Source organism: Coturnix japonica, chromosome 1 (genome assembly GCF_001577835.2).
Source record: "Coturnix japonica isolate 7356 chromosome 1, Coturnix japonica 2.1, whole genome shotgun sequence".
NCBI lineage: Eukaryota > Metazoa > Chordata > Aves > Galliformes > Phasianidae > Coturnix > Coturnix japonica.
The window spans coordinates 148,862,605-148,884,530 of record NC_029516.1 but is presented as its reverse complement, the minus strand read 5'-3'; the positions used below and the strand labels follow the sequence as shown (position 1 = coordinate 148,884,530).

The 21,926-nt window shown below is 37.8% G+C and overlaps 1 protein-coding gene across 6 annotated transcripts in view; it reads right to left on the bottom strand.

Annotated features, from left to right (window-relative positions):
* Positions 1–21,926, bottom strand: part of LOC107308109 (diacylglycerol kinase eta) — a 62,794-nt gene that overhangs the window by 8,311 nt on the left and 32,557 nt on the right. For all 6 annotated transcript variants that reach the window (XM_032442085.1, XM_032442084.1, XM_032442081.1 and 3 more), the window contains 15 exons: positions 21,083–21,170; positions 18,711–18,796; positions 17,738–17,837; positions 16,537–16,813; positions 15,966–16,094; positions 13,334–13,468; positions 12,407–12,524; positions 11,434–11,544; positions 11,196–11,292; positions 8,600–8,707; positions 6,068–6,181; positions 5,644–5,778; positions 4,551–4,717; positions 3,266–3,371; positions 1,513–1,605 (listed from right to left, as the gene is read on the bottom strand). In XM_032442085.1, coding sequence (XP_032297976.1) covers positions 1,513–1,605; positions 3,266–3,371; positions 4,551–4,717; positions 5,644–5,778; positions 6,068–6,181; positions 8,600–8,707; positions 11,196–11,292; positions 11,434–11,544; positions 12,407–12,524; positions 13,334–13,468; positions 15,966–16,094; positions 16,537–16,813; positions 17,738–17,837; positions 18,711–18,796; positions 21,083–21,170 — 1,864 coding nt within the window. The remainder of the gene's footprint in view (positions 1–1,512; positions 1,606–3,265; positions 3,372–4,550; positions 4,718–5,643; positions 5,779–6,067; positions 6,182–8,599; positions 8,708–11,195; positions 11,293–11,433; positions 11,545–12,406; positions 12,525–13,333; positions 13,469–15,965; positions 16,095–16,536; positions 16,814–17,737; positions 17,838–18,710; positions 18,797–21,082; positions 21,171–21,926) is intronic.

Here is a 21,926-nt window from a genome sequence, read left to right as displayed (position 1 = left end):
TCACTGAGAATATTTTTTCTAGCTAATTCACTATTTGATGTTACCTAGGTAATAACACTGTATGTAATTTATTAACCTTATAGAAGGTGAAAGACTGTATATGTATTTACATATACTCTTATATGCATTTACTCTTTGGAAGCCATAATGGAAAGACTTGGAGCTTGTAAGTGGCAACCAAAAAAGCTTACCCGGTAATATAAGTAATGAAGGCATCAATTTACAGCTATAGGGAGCTCTGATCACACAAGAGAGAGATGAGGGAAAATTGAAGAGGCACAAAATTAAAAAGAGGAAATTTACAGAAAGAATGAAAGAATGTTTGGCAGAGGAGAAAGACTGGAGAACCATGTATGAAGGTAGCAGCTGACAGATCAATAAATGCCCTACGTTTCATATATCTCTGATTTAATAGTGTGATTTAATAGCACATAAGCAGCCACAGCAATTATAAAATAACGGCAATAAGGTTACCAAGATGCCTTGTTATTGTGGACTGTGGGTACTATTCGAACTAAAAATGCTGACAAATGAGTGTAACAGGCATCTCAAAGAAAACATCTTCCAAGCAACCTTTTTATGACAAAAATTTATTTGACCCATGAAGACATATGCACAGCCCACAATGAGAAGCAGAACTACAGTATGTAAAAACAAGAGGAGGATAAATCAATTGAATTAAACTTTAGAGCTTGTACATGGGACAGTTTAACATGTTGAGAAGTAGTGTTTCAATTGAAAATTTTCTGTAATAATGTTATTTCTACTACCTTTCCTTTCTAATACGTCATAAAATAGATCATATGAACCCAAACTTTGACAGTCTTAATAAACTGAGACACGCTCTCAGATCATAACTCTCTGGAGGGACAAGAGACCTTGCAGAGGGATCTAGATAGATTGGAGCATTGGGCAATCATCAATGGCATGAAACTCAACTATGGAAAATGAAGTCTGTAAGTACCATCAGAAGTTTCTTGAACACTTACCAGTTAAAGTTTACAGAATAATTCCTGCTAGGTATTAAAGTAAATCTGAGATTTACATGCCCAAATTAGATCTGTAGAAGTTAAATACATGTGTCTGAATAGCTCTCGCTCAAAGCTCTCTTTAAACTCCAAAGGTAATCACACAATAGTACTCTGAAATAGTACTCTGAAGTTCTCTGAAATATTAAACCTCCAGATGATGATTTATCTTTTCCTAAGATATGCCTCTTTGGCAGCAGGTGGCAAATGAGCCTCAACAGGGATATTATTTTTCTCCACTGACTAATAAAAAGGGCAGCCCAGGCACTGACTTACAGATATCTGGAGTGATGGAAGATGCACACTAACCTAGGACAAGAATTCATAACTCATCCTGATTCCAGGCATAAATGCAGTGTAAAATCTTCAACCTGGCCTTACAGAGCTGCTTACTGCACGTCATAAATTCTGTGCTACTATCCTAAATCAAAGAACAAATCACACCAAGTATGAGGGAATAAAATCATGTATTTTGTCAGCTTACCAAAGGAACTCTTCCTACTAGCAGAGATTCAGTTTCATTATGTAAGGCCTTCACGTTGACAGCTATCTCCATGGCAGTGTTTCTGGTAAGGCTCTGGAGAATAAGAAGCATAAAAACTATTTGATGGAATGCTAGTTGGACTGAGAGTAAGTACTTTGTGCTTACAGCATTCACCATGTATTCTTCTAGGAGAAATACATCAGTTTATAGTGCTACACTGACAACTTCTTCAGCACTGAGATGATAAAAAAGAAAATATATTATCTATTTACTGTCTTTCCGCAACTTTATTTACTATGACCTTATCCAATCATTAAGAGCCAGTAAGCAGCCCCTGTGAGATGAATTCATGATTTTCATGGATGGCAATGGACTGTCGATCTGAATCACCCACCTTAGAATCACCTTCCATAGATTAACTTAGCTTCTAGCCATATTGTAAGAACCAAAGGTTAACTACCATAGTTTCCATAAATAAACTTAGGTTAGTTAAAACTAAGTAGAAAGACTCTACCTAATTATTCATCTTTGGGTCCAACCCCTGAAAACTGCATTGCCAACTGTGAAGGAGACAGCCCTCTGCTCCCTTGGCATTCTGTGAATAACATTTGAATAACAATTAAGCATGAAAACTTCTATGAACACACCCACAAGAATTGACCTGTATGTGGTAATATAATTTTCTGAGCCTTTATCATGCCTTTAATTGTGTCTGAGGACATGTCTAAACAACCGTCTGCAAGTAGATGTCAGCTTACTTGGCATACTGTTTTTGCTATTAGCTGATATGAGTCTGGTTTACTCCTGCTTAGAACTGTATTAGGACCATCACCTTGCTTGATCTAAAATGCCCTATTGCCTAACTTCAGGATGAACTCTCTAGACTATGTGTTTTCTCTACAGATGTACTGAATTCTCCACTGCTTCCAAAAGACAACACACTTTCTCTGTGCCTCCAATCTTCCCTTTGGCTATTTCCCCACCACAACAAAATTCAGATGTTCCTCGTATTCAGCCATTCTAACATCCAACACTCACAAAAGGGAACATTAGCTGAGTGTGATAATGAAACTACATATTCTGCTTTCTAAGATACCATGTAGATCAGGAGGGGACTCTTCTCCCTCTTCTGTGGCACCCATCAACATTCACTGACACTTGCTGAATGTTATGCTGAATGTTGCTGAAGACCTAACATAGGATGAGAGCACACTAAGGCAGTGGGTGACATGCTTCAGCAATGGCAACAGCAACAGTGGGTCACCTCTGCTGCTGCAGACTGTTATGAGCACGGCATGGAGGCTCTTGGCCATTGCTGGAGTAAATGCACAGCCATTGGTAGTAACTGTGATAAAGAACAGTGTTTTGTAGCTGAGCATTTGCTCTATCAAACAGTGTTATTCTATCTGTTTGTATCTGTTGTAGTTTCTATGGGAATAAATAGAAGAGGCAATACTTTATGAGTAATCTGTGTATATCTATCCCCCTTCACTTTCACCTTAGAAGAAGGGACAAAAACAAGAGGATACAGCATCCATTCATCTGTTAAGCAATTTCATTTTAAACGTGACTTTGGTGAGTGTATTTCTGAGCCTTGTTTATAAAAACGTCCTGAACTATCACCCAACACATTACAGTATGGGAATGGGGATTACAAACTGATCCTATGTCACAGCTTCACACATATCTTTACTTGTAATGCATTCACTTAAACACAATGAAAGCGTAATGGAAACTTTCGTTCTTCCTTTACCTCAGGAAACCTTGGGTTGGCTTTATTTAATGCATGTGAACATGCATTAACAGCATGGGCAAGCTCCTGCTCCAAGAGGCCATGTATTTTTGCTGCTTCACAGATTCTAGAAAAATAAACACAGGGAAAAGATACAAATATTTCTTACCTCCCTTCGAGAGCAATTCTTAAGAGTATACAATATTACTGTATGAAAATACACAAAAATCATGAAATACTTAAGAAATACAGTTCTTTATAACAGAAGTTCAATCACAAGTATCACTGGAAGCAGCTCATTATCTCACATAAATGACATCCATAAGACTGGAGATTTATTCTGCTCTGACATAGCAAAAATGTGGGGCTCTTAACTCAAATGAGACACAAAGGAAAACCGCCACATGAACTTATTTGAGAGTACCTTAAAAAGTACTAAATATACTTCATAAAGAGCACCCACCAATATTCCATTACATGCTGTTACCATGTAAAAGATGGTAGCGGAGGGGCTGTCTGACACAATGGCGTCTGACATGGAAGTGCATACAATGCACAGGGGTGACAGCGAATTCCTTCAAGAGGAATAAATGGAGCTCACTGACATTCACTGACATTTGCTGAAGGTTTATGGAGATCTAATAGTGGATATGGGCACAGTGAGGCAGTCAGTGGTGCATTTCAACAGTGGGGATGATGACAGTGGGTCACCTCTGCTGGTACAGATTGTTACGAGCACATCTAGCAGGCTCTTGTTAATCACTGGTGAAAATGCCTATCTAACGGTAGAAAAAGAGTGTTTTAAGGATGAAATTTTGCTCTTTTAAATAGCATTATTGTTTTCTTTGTACCTGTTGTTGCTTCCATGGAAATAATTAGGAGGCATTACTTTCAGAGCAACTTAAGTAGATGCAGCTCTAGATAATTCCTGTTCATTCATTGCAGCCCAGAGAAGCCAGAAGGCTGGAAAACCCATAATCTACACATTACTGACTCCTAATGTAGATTTCCAAGGTTTTCTTCTTCCCAGTAAATACATCTTTGTTTTTGATTAAAATGAGATGCTTCAATCAAAAGTCTCTCCGTAAAGAAGCTTTCCAGTTTTCTGCGTCTACTGATCCTTCAGAAAGTCAGTTTTCTTAAGACTGATAATTCTGTCCAATTACATACACAAACAATTTGAGCCTCAAAATTAACTAAAAAATAATAATAAAATACACAATACTAAGTCTATGCCTGTACTTGTATAAATGATTCTATCTTGGCTATATGTGTTGCCAAATTGATTTTTCTTACTCTAGTGTACCTTGTAATAAGTTCTTCTGCAGCTTGTGAACACAGCTGGACCTGTGTGACTTCTTCTTCTGTAGCCAACTCAACAGCCTGCTGAGGGTACAGGGGAGATCGAATGACAGATTTGCAGGAATCATACTTCTGTTTGTCTTCCCAAGACTTCAGGGTGTTTTCAAATGCCTGATCAAAACAAATTACACATTCAGTTCACAGCATTTGCAGCACTTATGTTTATATATGTAAAAGCATGTGGAATTGCACACAATTATATATAAGAAACACAAGCTCTCTAACTCCTTAAATTACTTTTCTTTTTAAACTTAGTACAGAGAATAAGTCACTTCTGAAAGTATCACTTTCACTCATATCAATAAGTGTCTTCCAAAGATGTAAGAACGCAAAGGCCATAACCGAAATACATTCTGTGAGGACAGTAAGGTCAAATCTGAAAGTAAAGCAAGGTTCAAATCTAAAGAAAAAAGTTAACATTTTAATAATAGATTTTAATAATATTAAAAATAATCGGAAGACAGTTTCAGTGCCATTAATTCCATGCTAAGTTCAACATTCAACATTCAATTAGAGGACAGTGAACTGAGGGACAGTTAAGCCTTTAGCATGGTAATCCTAGATAAGTATGAATGTTAGTGCTTTTGTGACACTGCTTGTATCTCTCCTTTCTGAACTGTCACACGGGATGTAGGGTTAGTAGAACGGAGAGAGAAAAGTCTGCAAAAGCTATAAGGAAAAACAGACATTATACAACCCTTGCTAAACTTCCAGTATGTGACTGTCTGTACACCTACTGCCTCAAAAGGAAAATGCATAACATTTTGACTATTCTTCTTAGTGTATATTAATAAGAAAACAGGAATAGCACTAACTTAACTGATAAAGGCCCACAAAGAGCTGTGTCTCTCATAGAAAAGAATTATTCTCTGTCTGGCTTATTATGGAAGTGATATAACTACAAGTAACTATATAAGTTATATAAATAGTTACAAAACATTCTTATAAGCACTGTTTTTTCCTATTATAACTAAATCAAATTACTATAGAAAATAATGTCAGCGAAGGTATATCATAACACACTTTCTGCCACATACTCTGTCTCTTGTTAGCATCTGAGCTCTGTTTTTATGTACAATTTTAATAACTCCTGGGGGCTGGATCCATGCCTCTCCATCGACTTGCACTGGAACCCCTTCATCTCCAAGTATGGTGATCTTTACTGACCGACACTGGAAAAGAACAAACATGTTATTTTACAGAGCCATAAATATTAATCAGGCTGACAGGCCACCTGAAATATGTTGATTACTAGGAGCTGTGGAATCTCTCCAGATTGGATTCAAGGGTGTAGCATTTTCATACTTCATCCATCATTTAAGACAATTTGTTATCCACTAAAATTAAAACACTGTCAGTGCTTTATTAATGTGTGGGGCAGTGGTCATCCAGAGTACCCCCACACTTCAGCATCCCAAACTGATGACAACTATGTTATGTGCTTTCAAGTAAGAAACAGACCTGAGCTATCCGGTGGTGCTGCAGTTTGATAACTCTTGAAACTGCCATCTGCATGCTGCCAAATACAGCCACAACTTCAAGGATTTTATCATCAAAAGATGGGGCCCCGAATATCTGAAAGGAAAAGAAAATATTCCATTTTCCATGGTTAACCCAGTGCGTGTTAAATGATAAACAAACTCAGCCTTCTTTTCTGTAGGTTCACTTACAGATTCAATTTCGACATTTAAATTCATTTAAATGTCTTAGAATAACTACACCATCCTTACAAATGCCACACAAGTGAAATATCGTAGGCAGAAGGCAACTACTATCTTAAAGACGTGATGACAACAACATTTCAACTATCTGGATGACATCCCTTTATACAAAGGACAGCACAGTTCAGTATGCAGACTAAGGAATGTTTTTCAACACAAGAGGAAGGGCTAGTTCAAACCTCCACTCAGCTAAGGTATTTAATATCTAAGAGATTCTTGAAGTTAAGATGAGCAATGATGGTGTGGATTTTTTTCCTCAGAAATGCTTATATTCCCATAGTCTGTATTCTCTGGAAACCAGTGTTTGAGCCCACTCTCATCTTTGATAAATGCTGCTTTAACAGTGAGAAGAATCTTGTTTTCAGCGTAAATAATTATCTGCTGTAAATGTGAAAGCTGCTTTTGCGTGGAACAAACATCCTGATCCAGTCAGGGCTCTGAATTTCCCTGAGTTCACAAAAGTGCACAAAGCCAAGTGTGTGCCACTGGCAGCTGATGTACTGCAGCAAAACTCAGACATGTTGGAGGGGTATCTCAGGCTGGAGTTCAATTTGTTCAAGTGCGATAGGGTCTAAGCCCACCCCTAAGGCCCTTGAAGACTGACCATTTCATATTGATATAGAATAGGGAGCAATAAGGGAGAAAAATGAGCAGATGTAACTCCAGTAAGATTAGAGTGGGTAAAGAGACCATTTCTCTGAGTGGTACTCAGGCAAACTCAATTGTCACTATGCATAAAGTAAGCTGCTTCAATGACATCAGACACCATACAAAAGAAAAGCCTCCAAAGAAGCCCAAAGCCAAAACTAGTCAGATCCTGCTCCTTGAACATGGATTTCCTGGAGGTGAAAAATAAATGAATGAAGATCCGGGACTGCTTAAACCATTCAATCACTGCAGCAATGTCTGAGGGAGGGTGAGGATGGGAAATGAGGAAGAACTTTGGTCACTGCTGCTCCTCTGGCCAATGGGAGTCTTCACCCCAGTGCAGTGAGGTGGTTTTGGCCCAGGAACTGAGGAAATCCTCTCAGGCAAAAGGCTGCACAGTTGCCAACATTTACTACCCCATCCAGGTAGCAACTGTTCTCAGAGCATCTCAGGATGGCACTGAGGTAAGTCTTGAACAGACAAGTGTCAAAGAATGAAAATGCAACTGTACTGGGCCTGGAATCACAGCCATCAAGGCAACATCTTCCTTTTGTCCAGATAAGCAGAACCGGAGCTTTTCAGATCATCACCATCAATGACATCAGTCACTCAGGATTGCAGTAAAGCAGTGAATTACGTTCCTAACATTGTCCAGAATAAACATGTCACTTTTCTGGCAACATACAACCACAAATACCAATAAAACTGCTCTAAGATATATACACTTGCTGTACACCAATATGACAGCTAGGACAGATCTCTCTCAGTGAAGCGGCCCAGGGAGAAAAAGATCTCCCGAATAGGAGCTAAGCAGATGTTAGAGATGCTTCAAGGTTATGAACGTGAACATGACAAATATAAAAACATTAAATACCCAAAGCCAAATATAAACGTAACTGCCATTCTCTGACATATACCAAAAGTAAGAAAAGGATAATGAAACACGTTCAGGATTGGGTTTTTTTTTGTGTGTGTGTGACTTTTATGTATGTATTAACCAGAGAATCGTTAAGTCAAAAGAACGCAAAGCATTCTAGTGAAAAAAGGCCTGGATTGTTGATATTAAAACCACACTCTAATTTGCCAGTACAGTTTTAGGTGAGTCAGAGCTCACAGTAAATTGGGACATTCAGAACTGAGATAATCTGCTAGCAATTACAACGGCTGCACTGGGCATGAAGCAGAGAGCAGCAGTCAGGCTTCTTCACATTGTAAAACATTCAGGTATCTGCGTCGTGCAATGTTTCTTAACAGATCTGAGGCAGAAAGGAAAAAAGCTCAATGAAAATAGTATTTAAAAAGCAGATTATTATCCCAATTTAATTAACAATCAGTAAACGTATCTGTCCTTATTTCTGAATGACCATCCATTAGCCCAAAGCTGTTTGACAAGCAGGAGGAAAATTGGGATATAAACTGTGTGATTATCTTTGCCCGTTTTCATTACTGTTAGAATGTAACAGAGGAATATTTGCATTGAGAAACCTCATTTACAGCAGAATGTGACAAAAAACAATGCAAAATCACAGCATATATACTCTCAATTAAAAAATCAAACACAAGAAGATACGGTTTAAACTCAAGTAGACTCCCTAAAACGTTACTTCTGTTCAGTATTACTCACATCATCTTCCTTGGTTCCTCCCCAGAAATTGGTCCCACCAGCATAGCTGGGAATGTTTAGCACAGCTATGCCCTGCAGACTTGGAAGAGGGATGTACTGTCCATCACACTGTAATGGATAAAAGCTCGTTCAGTATATAAATAACATGATAACAGCAGTTGGCTGTTTTAATACATGAAGAATCACTAGAGCTGTTGGGGAGGACAGACTCATTAATAGGTTGACAGAAGCCTATTCCACCCACGCTGCAGAGCAGCTCTAATAATCTTTCCCTCGCCAATTTCAGCAACAATTTTTGCAGAGATGACGAGTGTCTACAGCAGTCGTGTTCTATGATTCTTCCAAGAAGCATTTTAACACTCCTAACTGCTAAATCCCTCATACATTTTAACCACGCGCTGTCTATCAAGGATTACAAACCTCTGTGCAATGAGGGACAGCTAATTCTTTGAGTGTACACGGTAAGACAGTCATGCCCATTGACATTACAAAAGCTTGATTCACCCACCCAGTATCTGCACTGCCAAAATTGCAATTTGCTTGTTATTTAGGTAACCCCATTAAGTGGACAAAATAAACCAAAAGTCCAACACAAAATGAATTATAAAATATAAAAACATATTGTGGCATGGCCACAAACATGTTAAACATGAACACTGTTAGGACTTGGCGTACATGGTTTCCTGCACAAATAACTCATTCTCCTCCCAAAAGTGCAGAGACAAATCTAGGACTGGCTCCAGATTTGTCACCTTGTCTGTGTGCAGGAGTTTGGTGGGGAGGGGCTGCAGGTAAGAGGTTGGTCCTCTTTACAGAATCACAGAATGGATGGGCTGGAAGGGACCTCAAGGATTATCAATCTCCAACCTTTACCAGGCTGCCCAGGGCCCCATCCAAACTGGCCTTGAACATGTCCAGGGATGGAGCATCTACAAACTCACTAGACACAAACTCACTGTAAAGTGAACAGGACATCTAAGAACCTACATGCTGTATTCAAGGTCACTTTGGAGATAATTCATTTGCAGGTAAAGTTTCTTTTAAAGAAGACTGCTGAATTACCAAGTTTCTAGTGTTGTGGAAATAGGATTATACAAATGAAGTAGAAATCCCTAGAAAATAAGGAGGAAATCTTCAGCAATCGTATCAAGAGGAGAAAGAGATACAGAATACTTCCAGAATATGATTAGCATTTTCTTTCTATGCTTTAATGTCAGCAGCAAGACACAGTTTAACATTTCCATCAAAATGTGTCAGTAGCCAACATATGCTCTGATATTAACAGATGCTGCATAGCCGTATGTATTGCAGTAGAGGTTTGCCTCCAATTCCTGAAATGGATATGTTTAATTTTCCAAAGCTGAGCACCTCATCACAAGTTTTAACATAAGGCTGATATTATGCAAGGCAATAAGAAATACGAATTTTCTACTCGCTGTTTTACTTGCAGATATATTCGAAGATAATTATGGAGAGGTCAGACATGAATACCTTTTTGAATCTTATTTGAATCTGATTCAAATATCATTAAATTAGGATTCTATCTGCAGCATATATAACACCCTTTGCTGTCATTACATTCACTAACTACAGCATAATTCCATGATAATTATTCAATTGTTAGATAACAACAAGCTGATTCTACCATACAGTATCCTCCTACAGCTCAGTGAGAGAAAGAGCTCCAAGGTGTTCAAGAAACATGGAGGTGTACTGAGGGACATAGTTTAGTGGGGAAATATGGGTGTAGGTGGATGGTTGGACTGGATGATCTTGGAGGTCATTACCAACCTTGATGGTTCTATGAACTTACAATGATATATAACATAACATAAATTTATGATGTTTCTCTTCATATAAACATCATAAAATTCCACTTAGAATAATTAGCATGAAGAAAAAAAAAGACACTATTTTATTTCTCTGTCAACCTCCAGCCTAAATATTCTCTGAGTGAATACAACCATGACTGTCGCACAGCCATTTTGTGTGCTTGGTAACTATTTCTATCATCCCCTGTAAAGTCCCAGTATTGTGAATAACACTTAGATTTGGTGCTAGAACTGAATTATATTCAGATAATTTATACCGCACTTGTTGATGCTGTGATAATACCTTTCTCTGTCTCTGTGTCACTATCTCAAACACCTATTTGAGTAAGACTCTGTAGGTATAACTGTGCTTCTTGAGATTCTCACTCAGAATCTCCCCTCTTCTGTTAGGATGTTTTTTTCCTAAGGCCATCTGTGTGCTCTCTCTATATGCATAACCAGGCTGTCAGAGAGTTTAAAATGAACCTGAAGGATTAAAATTTGGTAACCTTTCCTTCTGTTTAGAGTATCCACATTTCACAGCAAATCACATTACAACAAATATGAAACCAGATATCTTGAGATATTTAAATGCTGACATTCAACTCCAACAAATCACCTGGGGAATCACCTCTTACATACAGTTTTTTCAGACAGGGCATTTGAGGGAAGGATTTTACAAGCCTGGGCTGACACAGGAACTCAAATAGTTTTCAAGGGGAATCATATTCATCACTACATGTTGCAGAAGCAAAAAGTTAATTCTACCTATGAACAAAAATTACCTCGAGTTGAACTTTTTGTTCCAAGTTCTTGTAAGTTCTCTGCAGCAGCTCCTTGGTGCCCAGAACTCCATACCACATCATGTTTTTTGTCCGACTTCTGCAAACAGGTAAAATAACACACTGAAATACAAACATTATGTCTTGTATTTGTAGGAGAAAGAAAAAGTGACGAACATGATTAAAGAGAGAAGGAAAATAAGATGTATAGAAATGTCTCAGCTCTGTTACTGACAATTACCTGCATTTTTCAGGGTGCTCTTCTCTCTTGTTATTAAATTCAAGTGAAATTTTTGCATCTAACCCAATTCCAAAATAGTTGTTCATGACACATTTTTCTGAATATCCCTCCCTTTTAGAAGAAAAGAGATGGTTAGTTGTACATTTTTACAGTTCCTAGGCACACAGAACTATGACCAAGATGCTGGATACTCCCAGAACAGACACATTAACAGGATACATCACAAGACCATCCTCTGAACCTTCCTGAGGAAGCCTAATGTCAAGGAGACAGATTGGCTGCTGTCTCCTTTGCAAGTGCAAGTAGTTTCTGGTAGGGCAAAGAAGAAACTGTAACATACCCCAGTATCTCCACCAAACCCAAAATAACAGTGGAATAGGAGGAAAGATCTGCCCTGTACACAGCTCTGAGACAGCAGCACCGAAGTGGGCTGAGCACCAAGGCTGCATTTAGACATGCTGGTGGTACTGGCACAGCAGTGCTTTGTTTTAGACTCCCCACACAGGGCCGCAGCCCACAACCCAGATGCCATCTGTAAGTCTCTGTCAGTGCTACATCCAGTTCTGAGAAGCAGAGACAATTTAAAAGACAAAATTTCTGCCTTGGTGTCCCAACCCTTAGGCAGACCCTTTTTCCTCCAGCCCAAGACCCTGCTTCAGCGTTTTCCTGGCAGCTTAGCTTGTGTGCATGCAAACTAGCACTTCAGGCAAGGGAATCCAGTTCTGATATACTGATGTTCTCTCAGAGACTGTGCAAAGGGTAAGCGAGCAAATGTTTCCTATTATTTCTGCTCCTACAAGACAATCCTGGGCTACTCATAACTAAGGGCTTATTCTAAAATGGCACAATCCAACATGTTTCCAGACCTTGAGGTCTACAGAAAATAGATAGCAAAACAGAATTTCATAAGTAAAAAGCTTAAGTGAAGCTAAGTGAAGTGAAACAGTAAATTATGGAAAAGGAATTCGCTTACAGTGAATCTGGATCCGGGTCAATAAATGGTGTAGCACCAAATGGATCAATGTTAGCTAGTAACATTTTGCTAATAATTGAACTTCCTGCAATAGAAGCAGCTAGGCCAGCCCTTAAACCTGATAAAAAGAAACAAAAACAGCAAGAAAATAACTAAACAGTTCTGATAAATAGAGAAACATCATTAGAGTTTTTTACTCAGCCTAATTTTCATCTCTAAACTCATCGCAATTTTCTTTTCATCCTGTCCTTTGGAAATCAACTGTTGTAAGATCAACATTCACGTGGTTGGTCCTGGAACTAGCAACTATCCCAACTATCTTTCAGTGAATGCTTATATATTTAGCTTGGTAAGCATGAGCTGAGTGAGAGGCTTCAGAAGACTTGATGAACTCTCCATGCTTACTTTGACCATGGAGCACAACACAAAATACTGTGTAATGCAAGTAAATAGGGAAAAGTACTTTCTAAAAGCTTTCGCTTAAATTAACCTGAAGAAAAATGTAAACTCATATCCATCATTCATTAAATGTATTAACTAAGTTAGTCAAAACTTAGTTAGTGCCCTCTACTATTAATTGCATTTGGATAGGAACAGATTTGTTTCAGCTGTACAGCAGCTTAAGAGCCTCCAATGGTTAGAATGAATGATAGAAGACCCTGCATTCTAATTTTTCATCATTCAGAATCAAATGCAACACTTTCGCTACAACTGGTGTTGTACCAAATGACCAGCAGTATTCTACATTCCTTTGCACTTCCTACTACATGATACAACATGAAGGTAGGTTTGTCAGTTCAGATGATTTTGGAGGGTTCTATTTCCACGTAGAGCACCAGGCATGAAGTGTTATTTGACAGCCAGAAGGACAACAGAAGGCAATGTTAACAGAGTGTGATGGACTCCAGATTTTAAAATCATAGTTACCTGGGCAGATAATCCTAGTGTTAAGGACAGGGAGGTTCTCTTTGCTGGCAGCCAAAGCTGGAGCAGAGAAAGAGCCTGTCTGAGAATGGATACCTCGACTTGTACGTCGATCAGGAGATCTCGGTGCAGTTTTACCTGTTCAGAAGTAAAAGAGAGAGAACTCACTAGAGCTATTGTGGTGAATACACTGCTTTTACAGCCTTGAAAGTATTTCAAAAGCATCTGTTAAGCTTCAGTGAAAAACATCTTTGTCCCTCACACAACATATTTTCTTCTAAAAACAAGGAAGAAAACTCAGAACAGGACGGGGGACAGCTGTTTACATGGATGGAAAGTGACAGGACAAGGGGGAAAGGTTTTAAACTGAGACAGAGGAGGTTTAGGTTAGATATTAGGAGCAAATTTTTCACTCAGAGGGTGGTGATGCACTGGAACATGTTGCCCAAGGAGGCTGTGGATGCCCCATCCCTGGAGGCATTCAAGGCCAGGCTGGATGTGGCTCTGGGCAGCCTGGTCTGGTGGTTGACAACCCTGCACATAGCAGGGGGGTTGAAACTGGATGATCATTGTGTCCTTTTCAACCCAGGCCACTCTATGATTCTATGGTCAAGTTTCACAAAAATGCAGACATCAGAAAGCAAAAAAAAAAAAATCAATTATTATTAAAGGATAAATGTCAATGAATTAATACAAATTTGAACTTAAATTTAAGAAACATTTAGTTATAAATGTACCTACATTATATATTAAATATAATATAATAGAAACCAAAATATTATATGTTTATAGTAATTTTGTTATAAATAGCTATTACAAAACCCAGGCTGAAATTAGGCCACCTTATAGACAGCCATAATCCTTGCTCTAAGCAGCTAAAGTAGACCTCCTGCCTGCAGCAGGTTTCTGAAAACATCAACCAAAACTCTGATATCTTTATCTACAACCAAACTGAAAAGTGCAAGGGAAGAGAGAGCCACATTCAGATATTTTTATCTTCTGCACAAATCACAAAGGAGATCAGTTTGCCGTTATTTCTTTTTCACAAATAGAAGGAATTCCCTGAATAGTTGAAAACATTTATGTGTTAAAAATTGTACAGAATATGGATGAAGAAAATCTTGCAACATATCAATTTGGCAGCTGGTCAAACTATTGTTGACAAAGGCAAGTAATAGCCCAGGAAAAAGGGAAGAAAGTCAAGGAGAAAGTGAAGATATGATAAGAATAGGAGCCAGCCCTATGCCCAGGTGTCCAAGAAGGCCAATAATACAGTACAACTACTTTGTACATGGGAATGATAAAACACTGTACTGTAACATTAAAAAAGTGAAACAAAAATGGCAAACTACATCCAGCAGGAGTTATGAAATATTCAAATGATTTTAATTAATATACTGAATAATATTACCTTCATCAAGTGACCAGAAATAATCTTGGAGGGTAAAATGTAATATTCAGGACACATTCAGCTTATATTTTTCTTTACACTACTGAAAAATTCACAGTGCTATTCATACAGTCTGTTCTCTCTGTACATGGGAACCAGGCAGTTACATTAAACAGGAAAATCAACAGAACAGCTGCTCTTTATTTGACAGATGAGGCTCATGGGGATAACTACAATAAAGATAAACTTTTGCTGTTCATGCTTTGAAAAAAACAACAGAGCTCTAATGAGTATAACTGATGTTTCATTGCAGATAATTGAATCCATGTTTCATGCTCTCTCCCTCAGCAGCTATCTCCCACTGACAACATTAATATGCACTCTATTTCACATATTTCAGATGTATGAAGAATAACACATCCTGCAACAGGCACAGAAATTGTGCTACTGAGAAACCAGGGGCTTATATATATATATAAACACACATGAGCATGTGTATAATTTTATTTTACATCAGTGGCATTAGGACCAGGTCATTCTTAGTGCCAGCATCCTCTGTGAGCTGGATCTGTTGAAAGTGGACATCACCAATCTAATGATATATTTCTAAGGTAGGAAACACTGACACAGATGCCAGCTTTAATGCAGAACCTCAGGAGTACAGCATTTCTGAAGATTTGTCATGGCTTAGGGTAAGTGAGGGTCCCTCACAGACAGACGTTCTTTCACTGCAGCCAACTGCTGTCAGATTTTGTAATGGACACATGAAGGAGAGATTTTACCCTATCATTTCAACGTGTGAATTACTACTATTACTTTACAGAAAGGGCAGTCAAGTACTGGAATAGGCTCCCCTGGGAGGTGGCTGAATCACCATCCCTGGTTGTGTTTAAGAACCGTTTGGATGTGGTGCTCAGGGATATGATTTAGTGGAGGGTTTTTAGAGTTAGGGTACTGGTTAGGCTGCAGTTGGACTTGATGATCTTCGAGGTCTTTTCCAACCTGCGTAATTCTATGATTCTATGATTCTATGCTGTGTCAGGACTTAAGTTATCAACACTATTCCATAAATACTAATTTACACACAGTAATCAAGCACTTGATTAGCCATATGAAACATTATAGACAAAGATGTTTCTCAGAGAGCAGAAAAAGCAATGCTAATAATAAACCATTTTAAACTATGCAACCGACTATGTAAGAAGACTGTACACTTGAAAATTATTTTATTGCTATTTTACTCACTTGACTGGGATTCAAATTCCTTTGTATCTTCCTCTTTTTCCTCTTCTTTGGATTCGTCCAACTCCTTGCTATATTCTACTGGGGACTGGTTCACTTGTTCTTCACTATGAGCATTCTGCTCATCCACAACTGCTTATTTAAAAAAAAAAATAAAATAAAATAACAATAAAAAAAAGTTTAAAGATCTCTACAAAAAATATACCTAAAATAAAAACTAGCATAAGGGTAGTTGTTTTTCTGTAGCTTTAAGTTTCAAAATATTCATGAGAGATTTCAATTGCCTCTCTGATGAAAATGATTCTATAGCATTCCTTTGCCCATCAATATAATTCCATCACAAACTGTCATTTTCTGAAGGTTAATAATTACAAAGGACACACACATGCATAAATATGCATTCATATGTGCAAACAGACCACCACCAACTTCTAAACATGCTGCATTTCTGTCCTTGCAGTTCATAATAACCTCACGCACTGTAAGAATACAGATTTCAAGCTTCAATGTCAAAATTTATGCTAGCTCTAAGGAAAAATAAAAAGCATCCTTATCCATAAAGATGAACGTGCACCTTTTTCTGCTTGTTCAATGATCTGCCTCACAGCCTTCTTTAAGCTGTTTGCCCGGAGCATCAACTGTTCTCTTGGTTTGAAGAGTTTCTGGGTGGAAGACTTTGCAACACACTCCGCTAACTGCTCTTTACTTTCGGACAAGGATTCCTCACTTGAAAACTCCTCTCCCTCTTCTTCAACAATGGGGGGAGTGATGCCTGGGAGAATAGGAGCAGCCTGGGCTTCTGTGTGAAGCGCTTGGAGCAACAGGTCAAGCTTCTCATTTAGTTCTGAACACTAAGAAAAGGGGGAAAGAATACACATATGCTAAGAAGAAACAAAGGTGAACATCTTGAGGAAATTAAGCATGATATTACAGAGAGAGATCTACATTCTCCATTTGGTATGAACTAAGATTGTGCCTACGTCTCTATGAAATTATCTATGTAAAATCCAAACGTGGATTCAACATTTTGCATTATCAGATTATGAGTAGGTTTGTACCGCCTGTTGGTAGACAGACCCTTCAGAAAAGCTGTGGATGTCCCATCCCTGAAAGTGTTCAAGGCCAGCTTGATCAGGTGGATGGCAGCCCTGCCTATAGCAAGGGAGCTGGAAGTAGGTGATCTTTAAAGTCCCCTCCAAACTAAACCACTCAGTGATTCCATGAACCATGAATCATGAAGTAATTGCCATTTGTTAATCTCTGAACTCTGGGATTGTTAGTTATTTGTTATTTTATTTACTTCTTTTGAGTTCATGAAATATTTTTCATCAATCAAAACCCTCCTGTCTTCTTCAGTGCTTCTGCAACTTGATCTCTACAATTTGTAGCTTAAACTTTTATTTTTAACGCTATAATTTTTCTTCCATTCATTCTTCCATCATAACTCTCCTACTAGTTGGTTGTTTTCCTGTAGCTAACGTAACCACCTTCAGACAAAAGTATAAGTACGAATGCAAACAAACTCCATCTCTTCATACATTCAGTGTTTTATCTTTTGTAAAGGCAAAAAATATGTAGAGTTTGTAGAGATCTCACAGTGCAAAGATGGTCTAAGCACTCAGGAGAGCAGAATTTTAAAGTTATTGAGTGAAATGGGAGCTGAAATGGGCATCCTAAAGCCATTTGAAAATTAAACACACCCACGTGCCAGAAACTAAAGAAAAAGAAAAGAAAAAAGAAGAAAATCTTAACTCAGAAAATAGTCACAGTCTTACTTTAATGGCCATGGCATCAGCTTCATCTGCATTTTCCACTGGTTTTTCATAAATCTTCCCTATTTTGGCAACAAAGTCCTTTACAGTTTCACACAATATTATTGGCAATAATAGAAAAGGGGAGAAATAAAATAAAATAAGCACGTTTTGAATAGAAAAATCTTATGGCAAGTGATTTATGTGTATACAGTCACAGACTATTTTTGTTGTCAAATGAGATTTGCAAACAATATTTTTCTCTGTGGTTTGCAAAATTCAAGTGAAAATCTATTAAAAGAAGGTCTCCTTCTTCTTTTATTTAAGCCTTAGCATGCATCCTATATCTAAGAACTTATATTAATATGACCGGTATTAATTTATTTTACGTGGACTAAATATATTTAACAAGATATGGATACAATTTAGAATTTGGAATGATAATCAAATTCTGCAGTTTAACTTTCAACACGGTCTATATGAATACTTATTTCAGAGACGCCCATGATGTGCAGAGCAATTTTAAGCTTCTGTTTGCAGAAAGAGAAAATACCTGGTTGTCGGAGACCACTGATTATAGAACTGCCACAAACTGCTGTAACAAAGCTACTGATTTGAAATTCTGCTTCACAGCAGTGAAGCTCTTTGCCCTCTTAATGATACAGGAACGCATAAGACAAAACAGAATCAATGTGATGTGAAGTAGGTCACATATTTATGTTAGCAACTGTATGTTTCATATGTAATCTGTGTGAATTTTGAGTGAATTAAAAGCATTTTATATTATGTGATTTGTTTTAAAATGCTAATGCTTTCATTATTATCTATTTCCAATTTTACTACATAAAACCTTTGCAGAACAAACATCTGCTCCAAGGTATTAAGTCAGACCAGCTGGGCCTACCATAACCAAACTGGGCTTAGACAGAAGGTTATCATGATTGTAACATTACACAGAGGATTTATCCTACACAGCACATAAAAACGACCAACTCACTTGGCAGAAGATATGACAACTGAGTGCTGATCAGAATTGAGAATTTTTGCAAGATGAGCAGCAACTGAATCCTCATAAGCAGATATCTGAAAACAGAGAGGAAAGAAGACTTCAATTGCCACCTTTTTCAGCATTTTAACACCAACTTGTGTGTCAAAACACCTTAAACATAGCAGGATTTCCACAGCAGACCTACTGCAATGTCAAGCAGCTGGGAATGCTGCTCCTATCTACACACTAAATTTCACATAACAAGTTTTTAATATTCAAAGTAAAACTGTATCTGAGAACTTGATCCAGAGCTCTTTTCCTCCTCTCTCTAAAAAAAAGGTAAAAGTAGCCCACGAGGTAGAAACAATCTACCAACTTTTCGGGTTTGTTACATACTAAACAATCATAATCTAATTTCTTTTATTTCCAAAACAAGCAAAGCTTCCATGAAGCCAAGCAGCTTGACTAAGAATAAATCAAATGTCTGTGGTTATTATATTGAATTTTTTTTTTTTGCTGTCAAATGGTATCTTACTCCCCAAGCACTCCCACTGACAAAGGCTGTAAAACGTGATATAATGTTATCAAAGAAAATCCTTTGTGATTCACCCCTATTTAGATTTCATAAAAAGTGTTTGGAAGAAAAGTGTGTGCATTTTCCTACTTTCCTTGCCAAGAGGAATTCCTGAGTGTTACAAGAGTTACAAAAGATTCAGAAGAGATCAGAAACATGTTCACACACTGTCCTGCCTCAAAACAGGCATGGGTCTAGATCTCCTTTTTAACAGCAAATTCTAACAACATTTTAGTTGAAGCTAAAAAGTAACTGCAGTTTGAAACTTTCTGATGGCTTCCTGTAGGAATCTCTTAAGATGTCTCAATGTGTTTTTGTCCTGGACATGTACCTATAACTCTTTTTCTAATATTCACTTTAATACTTAATATTTACCAGATATATCAATTTTTAACTTCTAAAATCCAATCTTAATTGTAGAGCTCTGATGATAAATCAATTGTGTGTACTGGTAATGCAGAAGGCATCAAGAGAAGTGTGACCAGCAGGTTGAGCAACCTGTAATAGAGGGAGGTGGCCCTGCCTACAGCAGCGGGTTGGAACTACGTGATCTTAAATGTCCCTTCCAACCCAAATTATTCTGTGAATTTTAATTTCAAGGGAGGAAAACAATACCTACATTTAATCTGTAAGAATGAACAACTGCATGAAGTTGAATAGTAAAGTCTTCTGGGACCAAACCAAGTGAAGTAGTTCTCTTGAAACTCAAAGAATGAGCTATGTACTTATAGTTAATTTTGGCACTGCACTTGAACACATTAATTTCTTGTAAGGTTAGTTATCTGTTCCAAAATATCATATCTCAATAAATTAAAGACAAAGAGATTAAACAGCATGCTCAAAAGAAAATGGCTTTCTCCAAATCAGAGTAATAGGCTGCAGAATTGATTTTCCAAAGAAGAGGTTTTATATAACTATTCAGTTATATTTTCAGGAGAGGCTAAACATAATTTCAGAGCCAGAACAAACAAGAAGAAAATGTATTTCCAAGGTGAAGATAAACCAGAAAATCTTAAATCTTGCAAAATTAGAGAAGAAAAAACCTCAAATTTGCACTGCTGACACTGGAAACAACTACATTAGAATTACAGTCAGAGCAGCCCCAGTCTCTCTGTATCTCCATATCCAACAAGCTGCCAAAGGTTACAACCTCCCTGCAGATTCAGACAGCCTGAATCATTAAATCATTCAAGAACCCCCTGATTAATTATTGCTTCTCAAGTACTTTTGAGCTAAAGTTGACATGCATTAAGTTCCTCAGGAATAAATTACTTTGTCATCTTAATCAATCTTTTTATGTCAATTGATTTGATCTAAGCATCTCATTCTCCAAACGAAATTGAATCCTCATCAGACAGCACAAACACAAATCTAGTTTTAAAGACAGACTACGCTTTCCTTTTTCTGAAGTCACTAATGATTTCAAGCTCTCTAAAAGGACAACAGCAGGTGGTATCACCCAATGTAGCTGACTTCTACAAGCTCCAACAGCTTCTCTCTTTCAGAAAACAACCATCACCTTCAAAGTGTTTTTCTCAATGCTTATTCCAAATTCACATGTATTTCTAGAACCAATTTACTTCTACAGTTCTGCTGAAGATTCTTTAGCTTCATTCATTTTTTGTAACACAGAACATGAAACCGTGACTGCTTGATATCCACACAGTGAGAAGGTATTAACTGCCCTGAGTTAGCAGATCAGAAAACATCTGTTTCTATTATGCATAGAAGTGTTGTAATGATATTTCAAACTCTGTCATATCAGCGACTCAAAGTTAAACCCATGAAAAAGAAATCGAAACATCACCTGGCATTCCTCTGACTCCTCTTCTACAGTGACTGAAGGAATAGAAGGCTTTGCTGGTAATTTTAGTTCATATGACATTATACTCCACCTAAAAGAAACATAATGGCTTTTGTGTTTCCAGATTATTAGAGATATTATTCTTTTTGTGAAGAAATTCTGGGACATTTAATGAAGCTAACGAGGACAGTTGGGGGTTGAGGACAGGCTCTGCACCAGATGGTGGTGGGCATGGAACAGCTCCAAGATGCCAGAGTTCATGGAGTGTTTCGACAGTGCTCTCATATATACAGTCTAGTTTTTGGGTTGTCCTTTGTGGAGCCAGGAGTTGGAATCTACATTATGGGTTCCTTCCAACTCAGGATATTCTGTGACTCTGCGACTCTACAAAAAAGCTCTAGCATCACAATTTCATGGATGGAGGCAGGAAAACAAAGCAAATTCTGAAGTAACTTCATTTTCATTGACTTATATATATTTTTCCCCTGGTAAAGGACAGTACAGCATAGGAAGTATGAAATTGCTAATATCATCACCCTTCACACCTGCTGAAAAGAGCAAGAGATCACTGAAGATGGTCTTGAGAGCAACTCCGTTGAAGTTAGAGCACAAAGTGAACTAAGTTCTTTTCAGTACAGAAGAAGAATGTATGAATTAATCTGTGAATATTTCAGAAAGCCCAGGTCAGCAATTATTTCTAAAGATCAGTAACAAGTACCTCTATATACATTTTTCTGTAGAGTGATCTCACAGTTTGCAATCATGACTGTTCATTTGCTTTATGTATAAAAACATCTGGCCAGCAATTTAGCATAGAAAATCAGGGATCCAGTTCGCCTGGCATCTT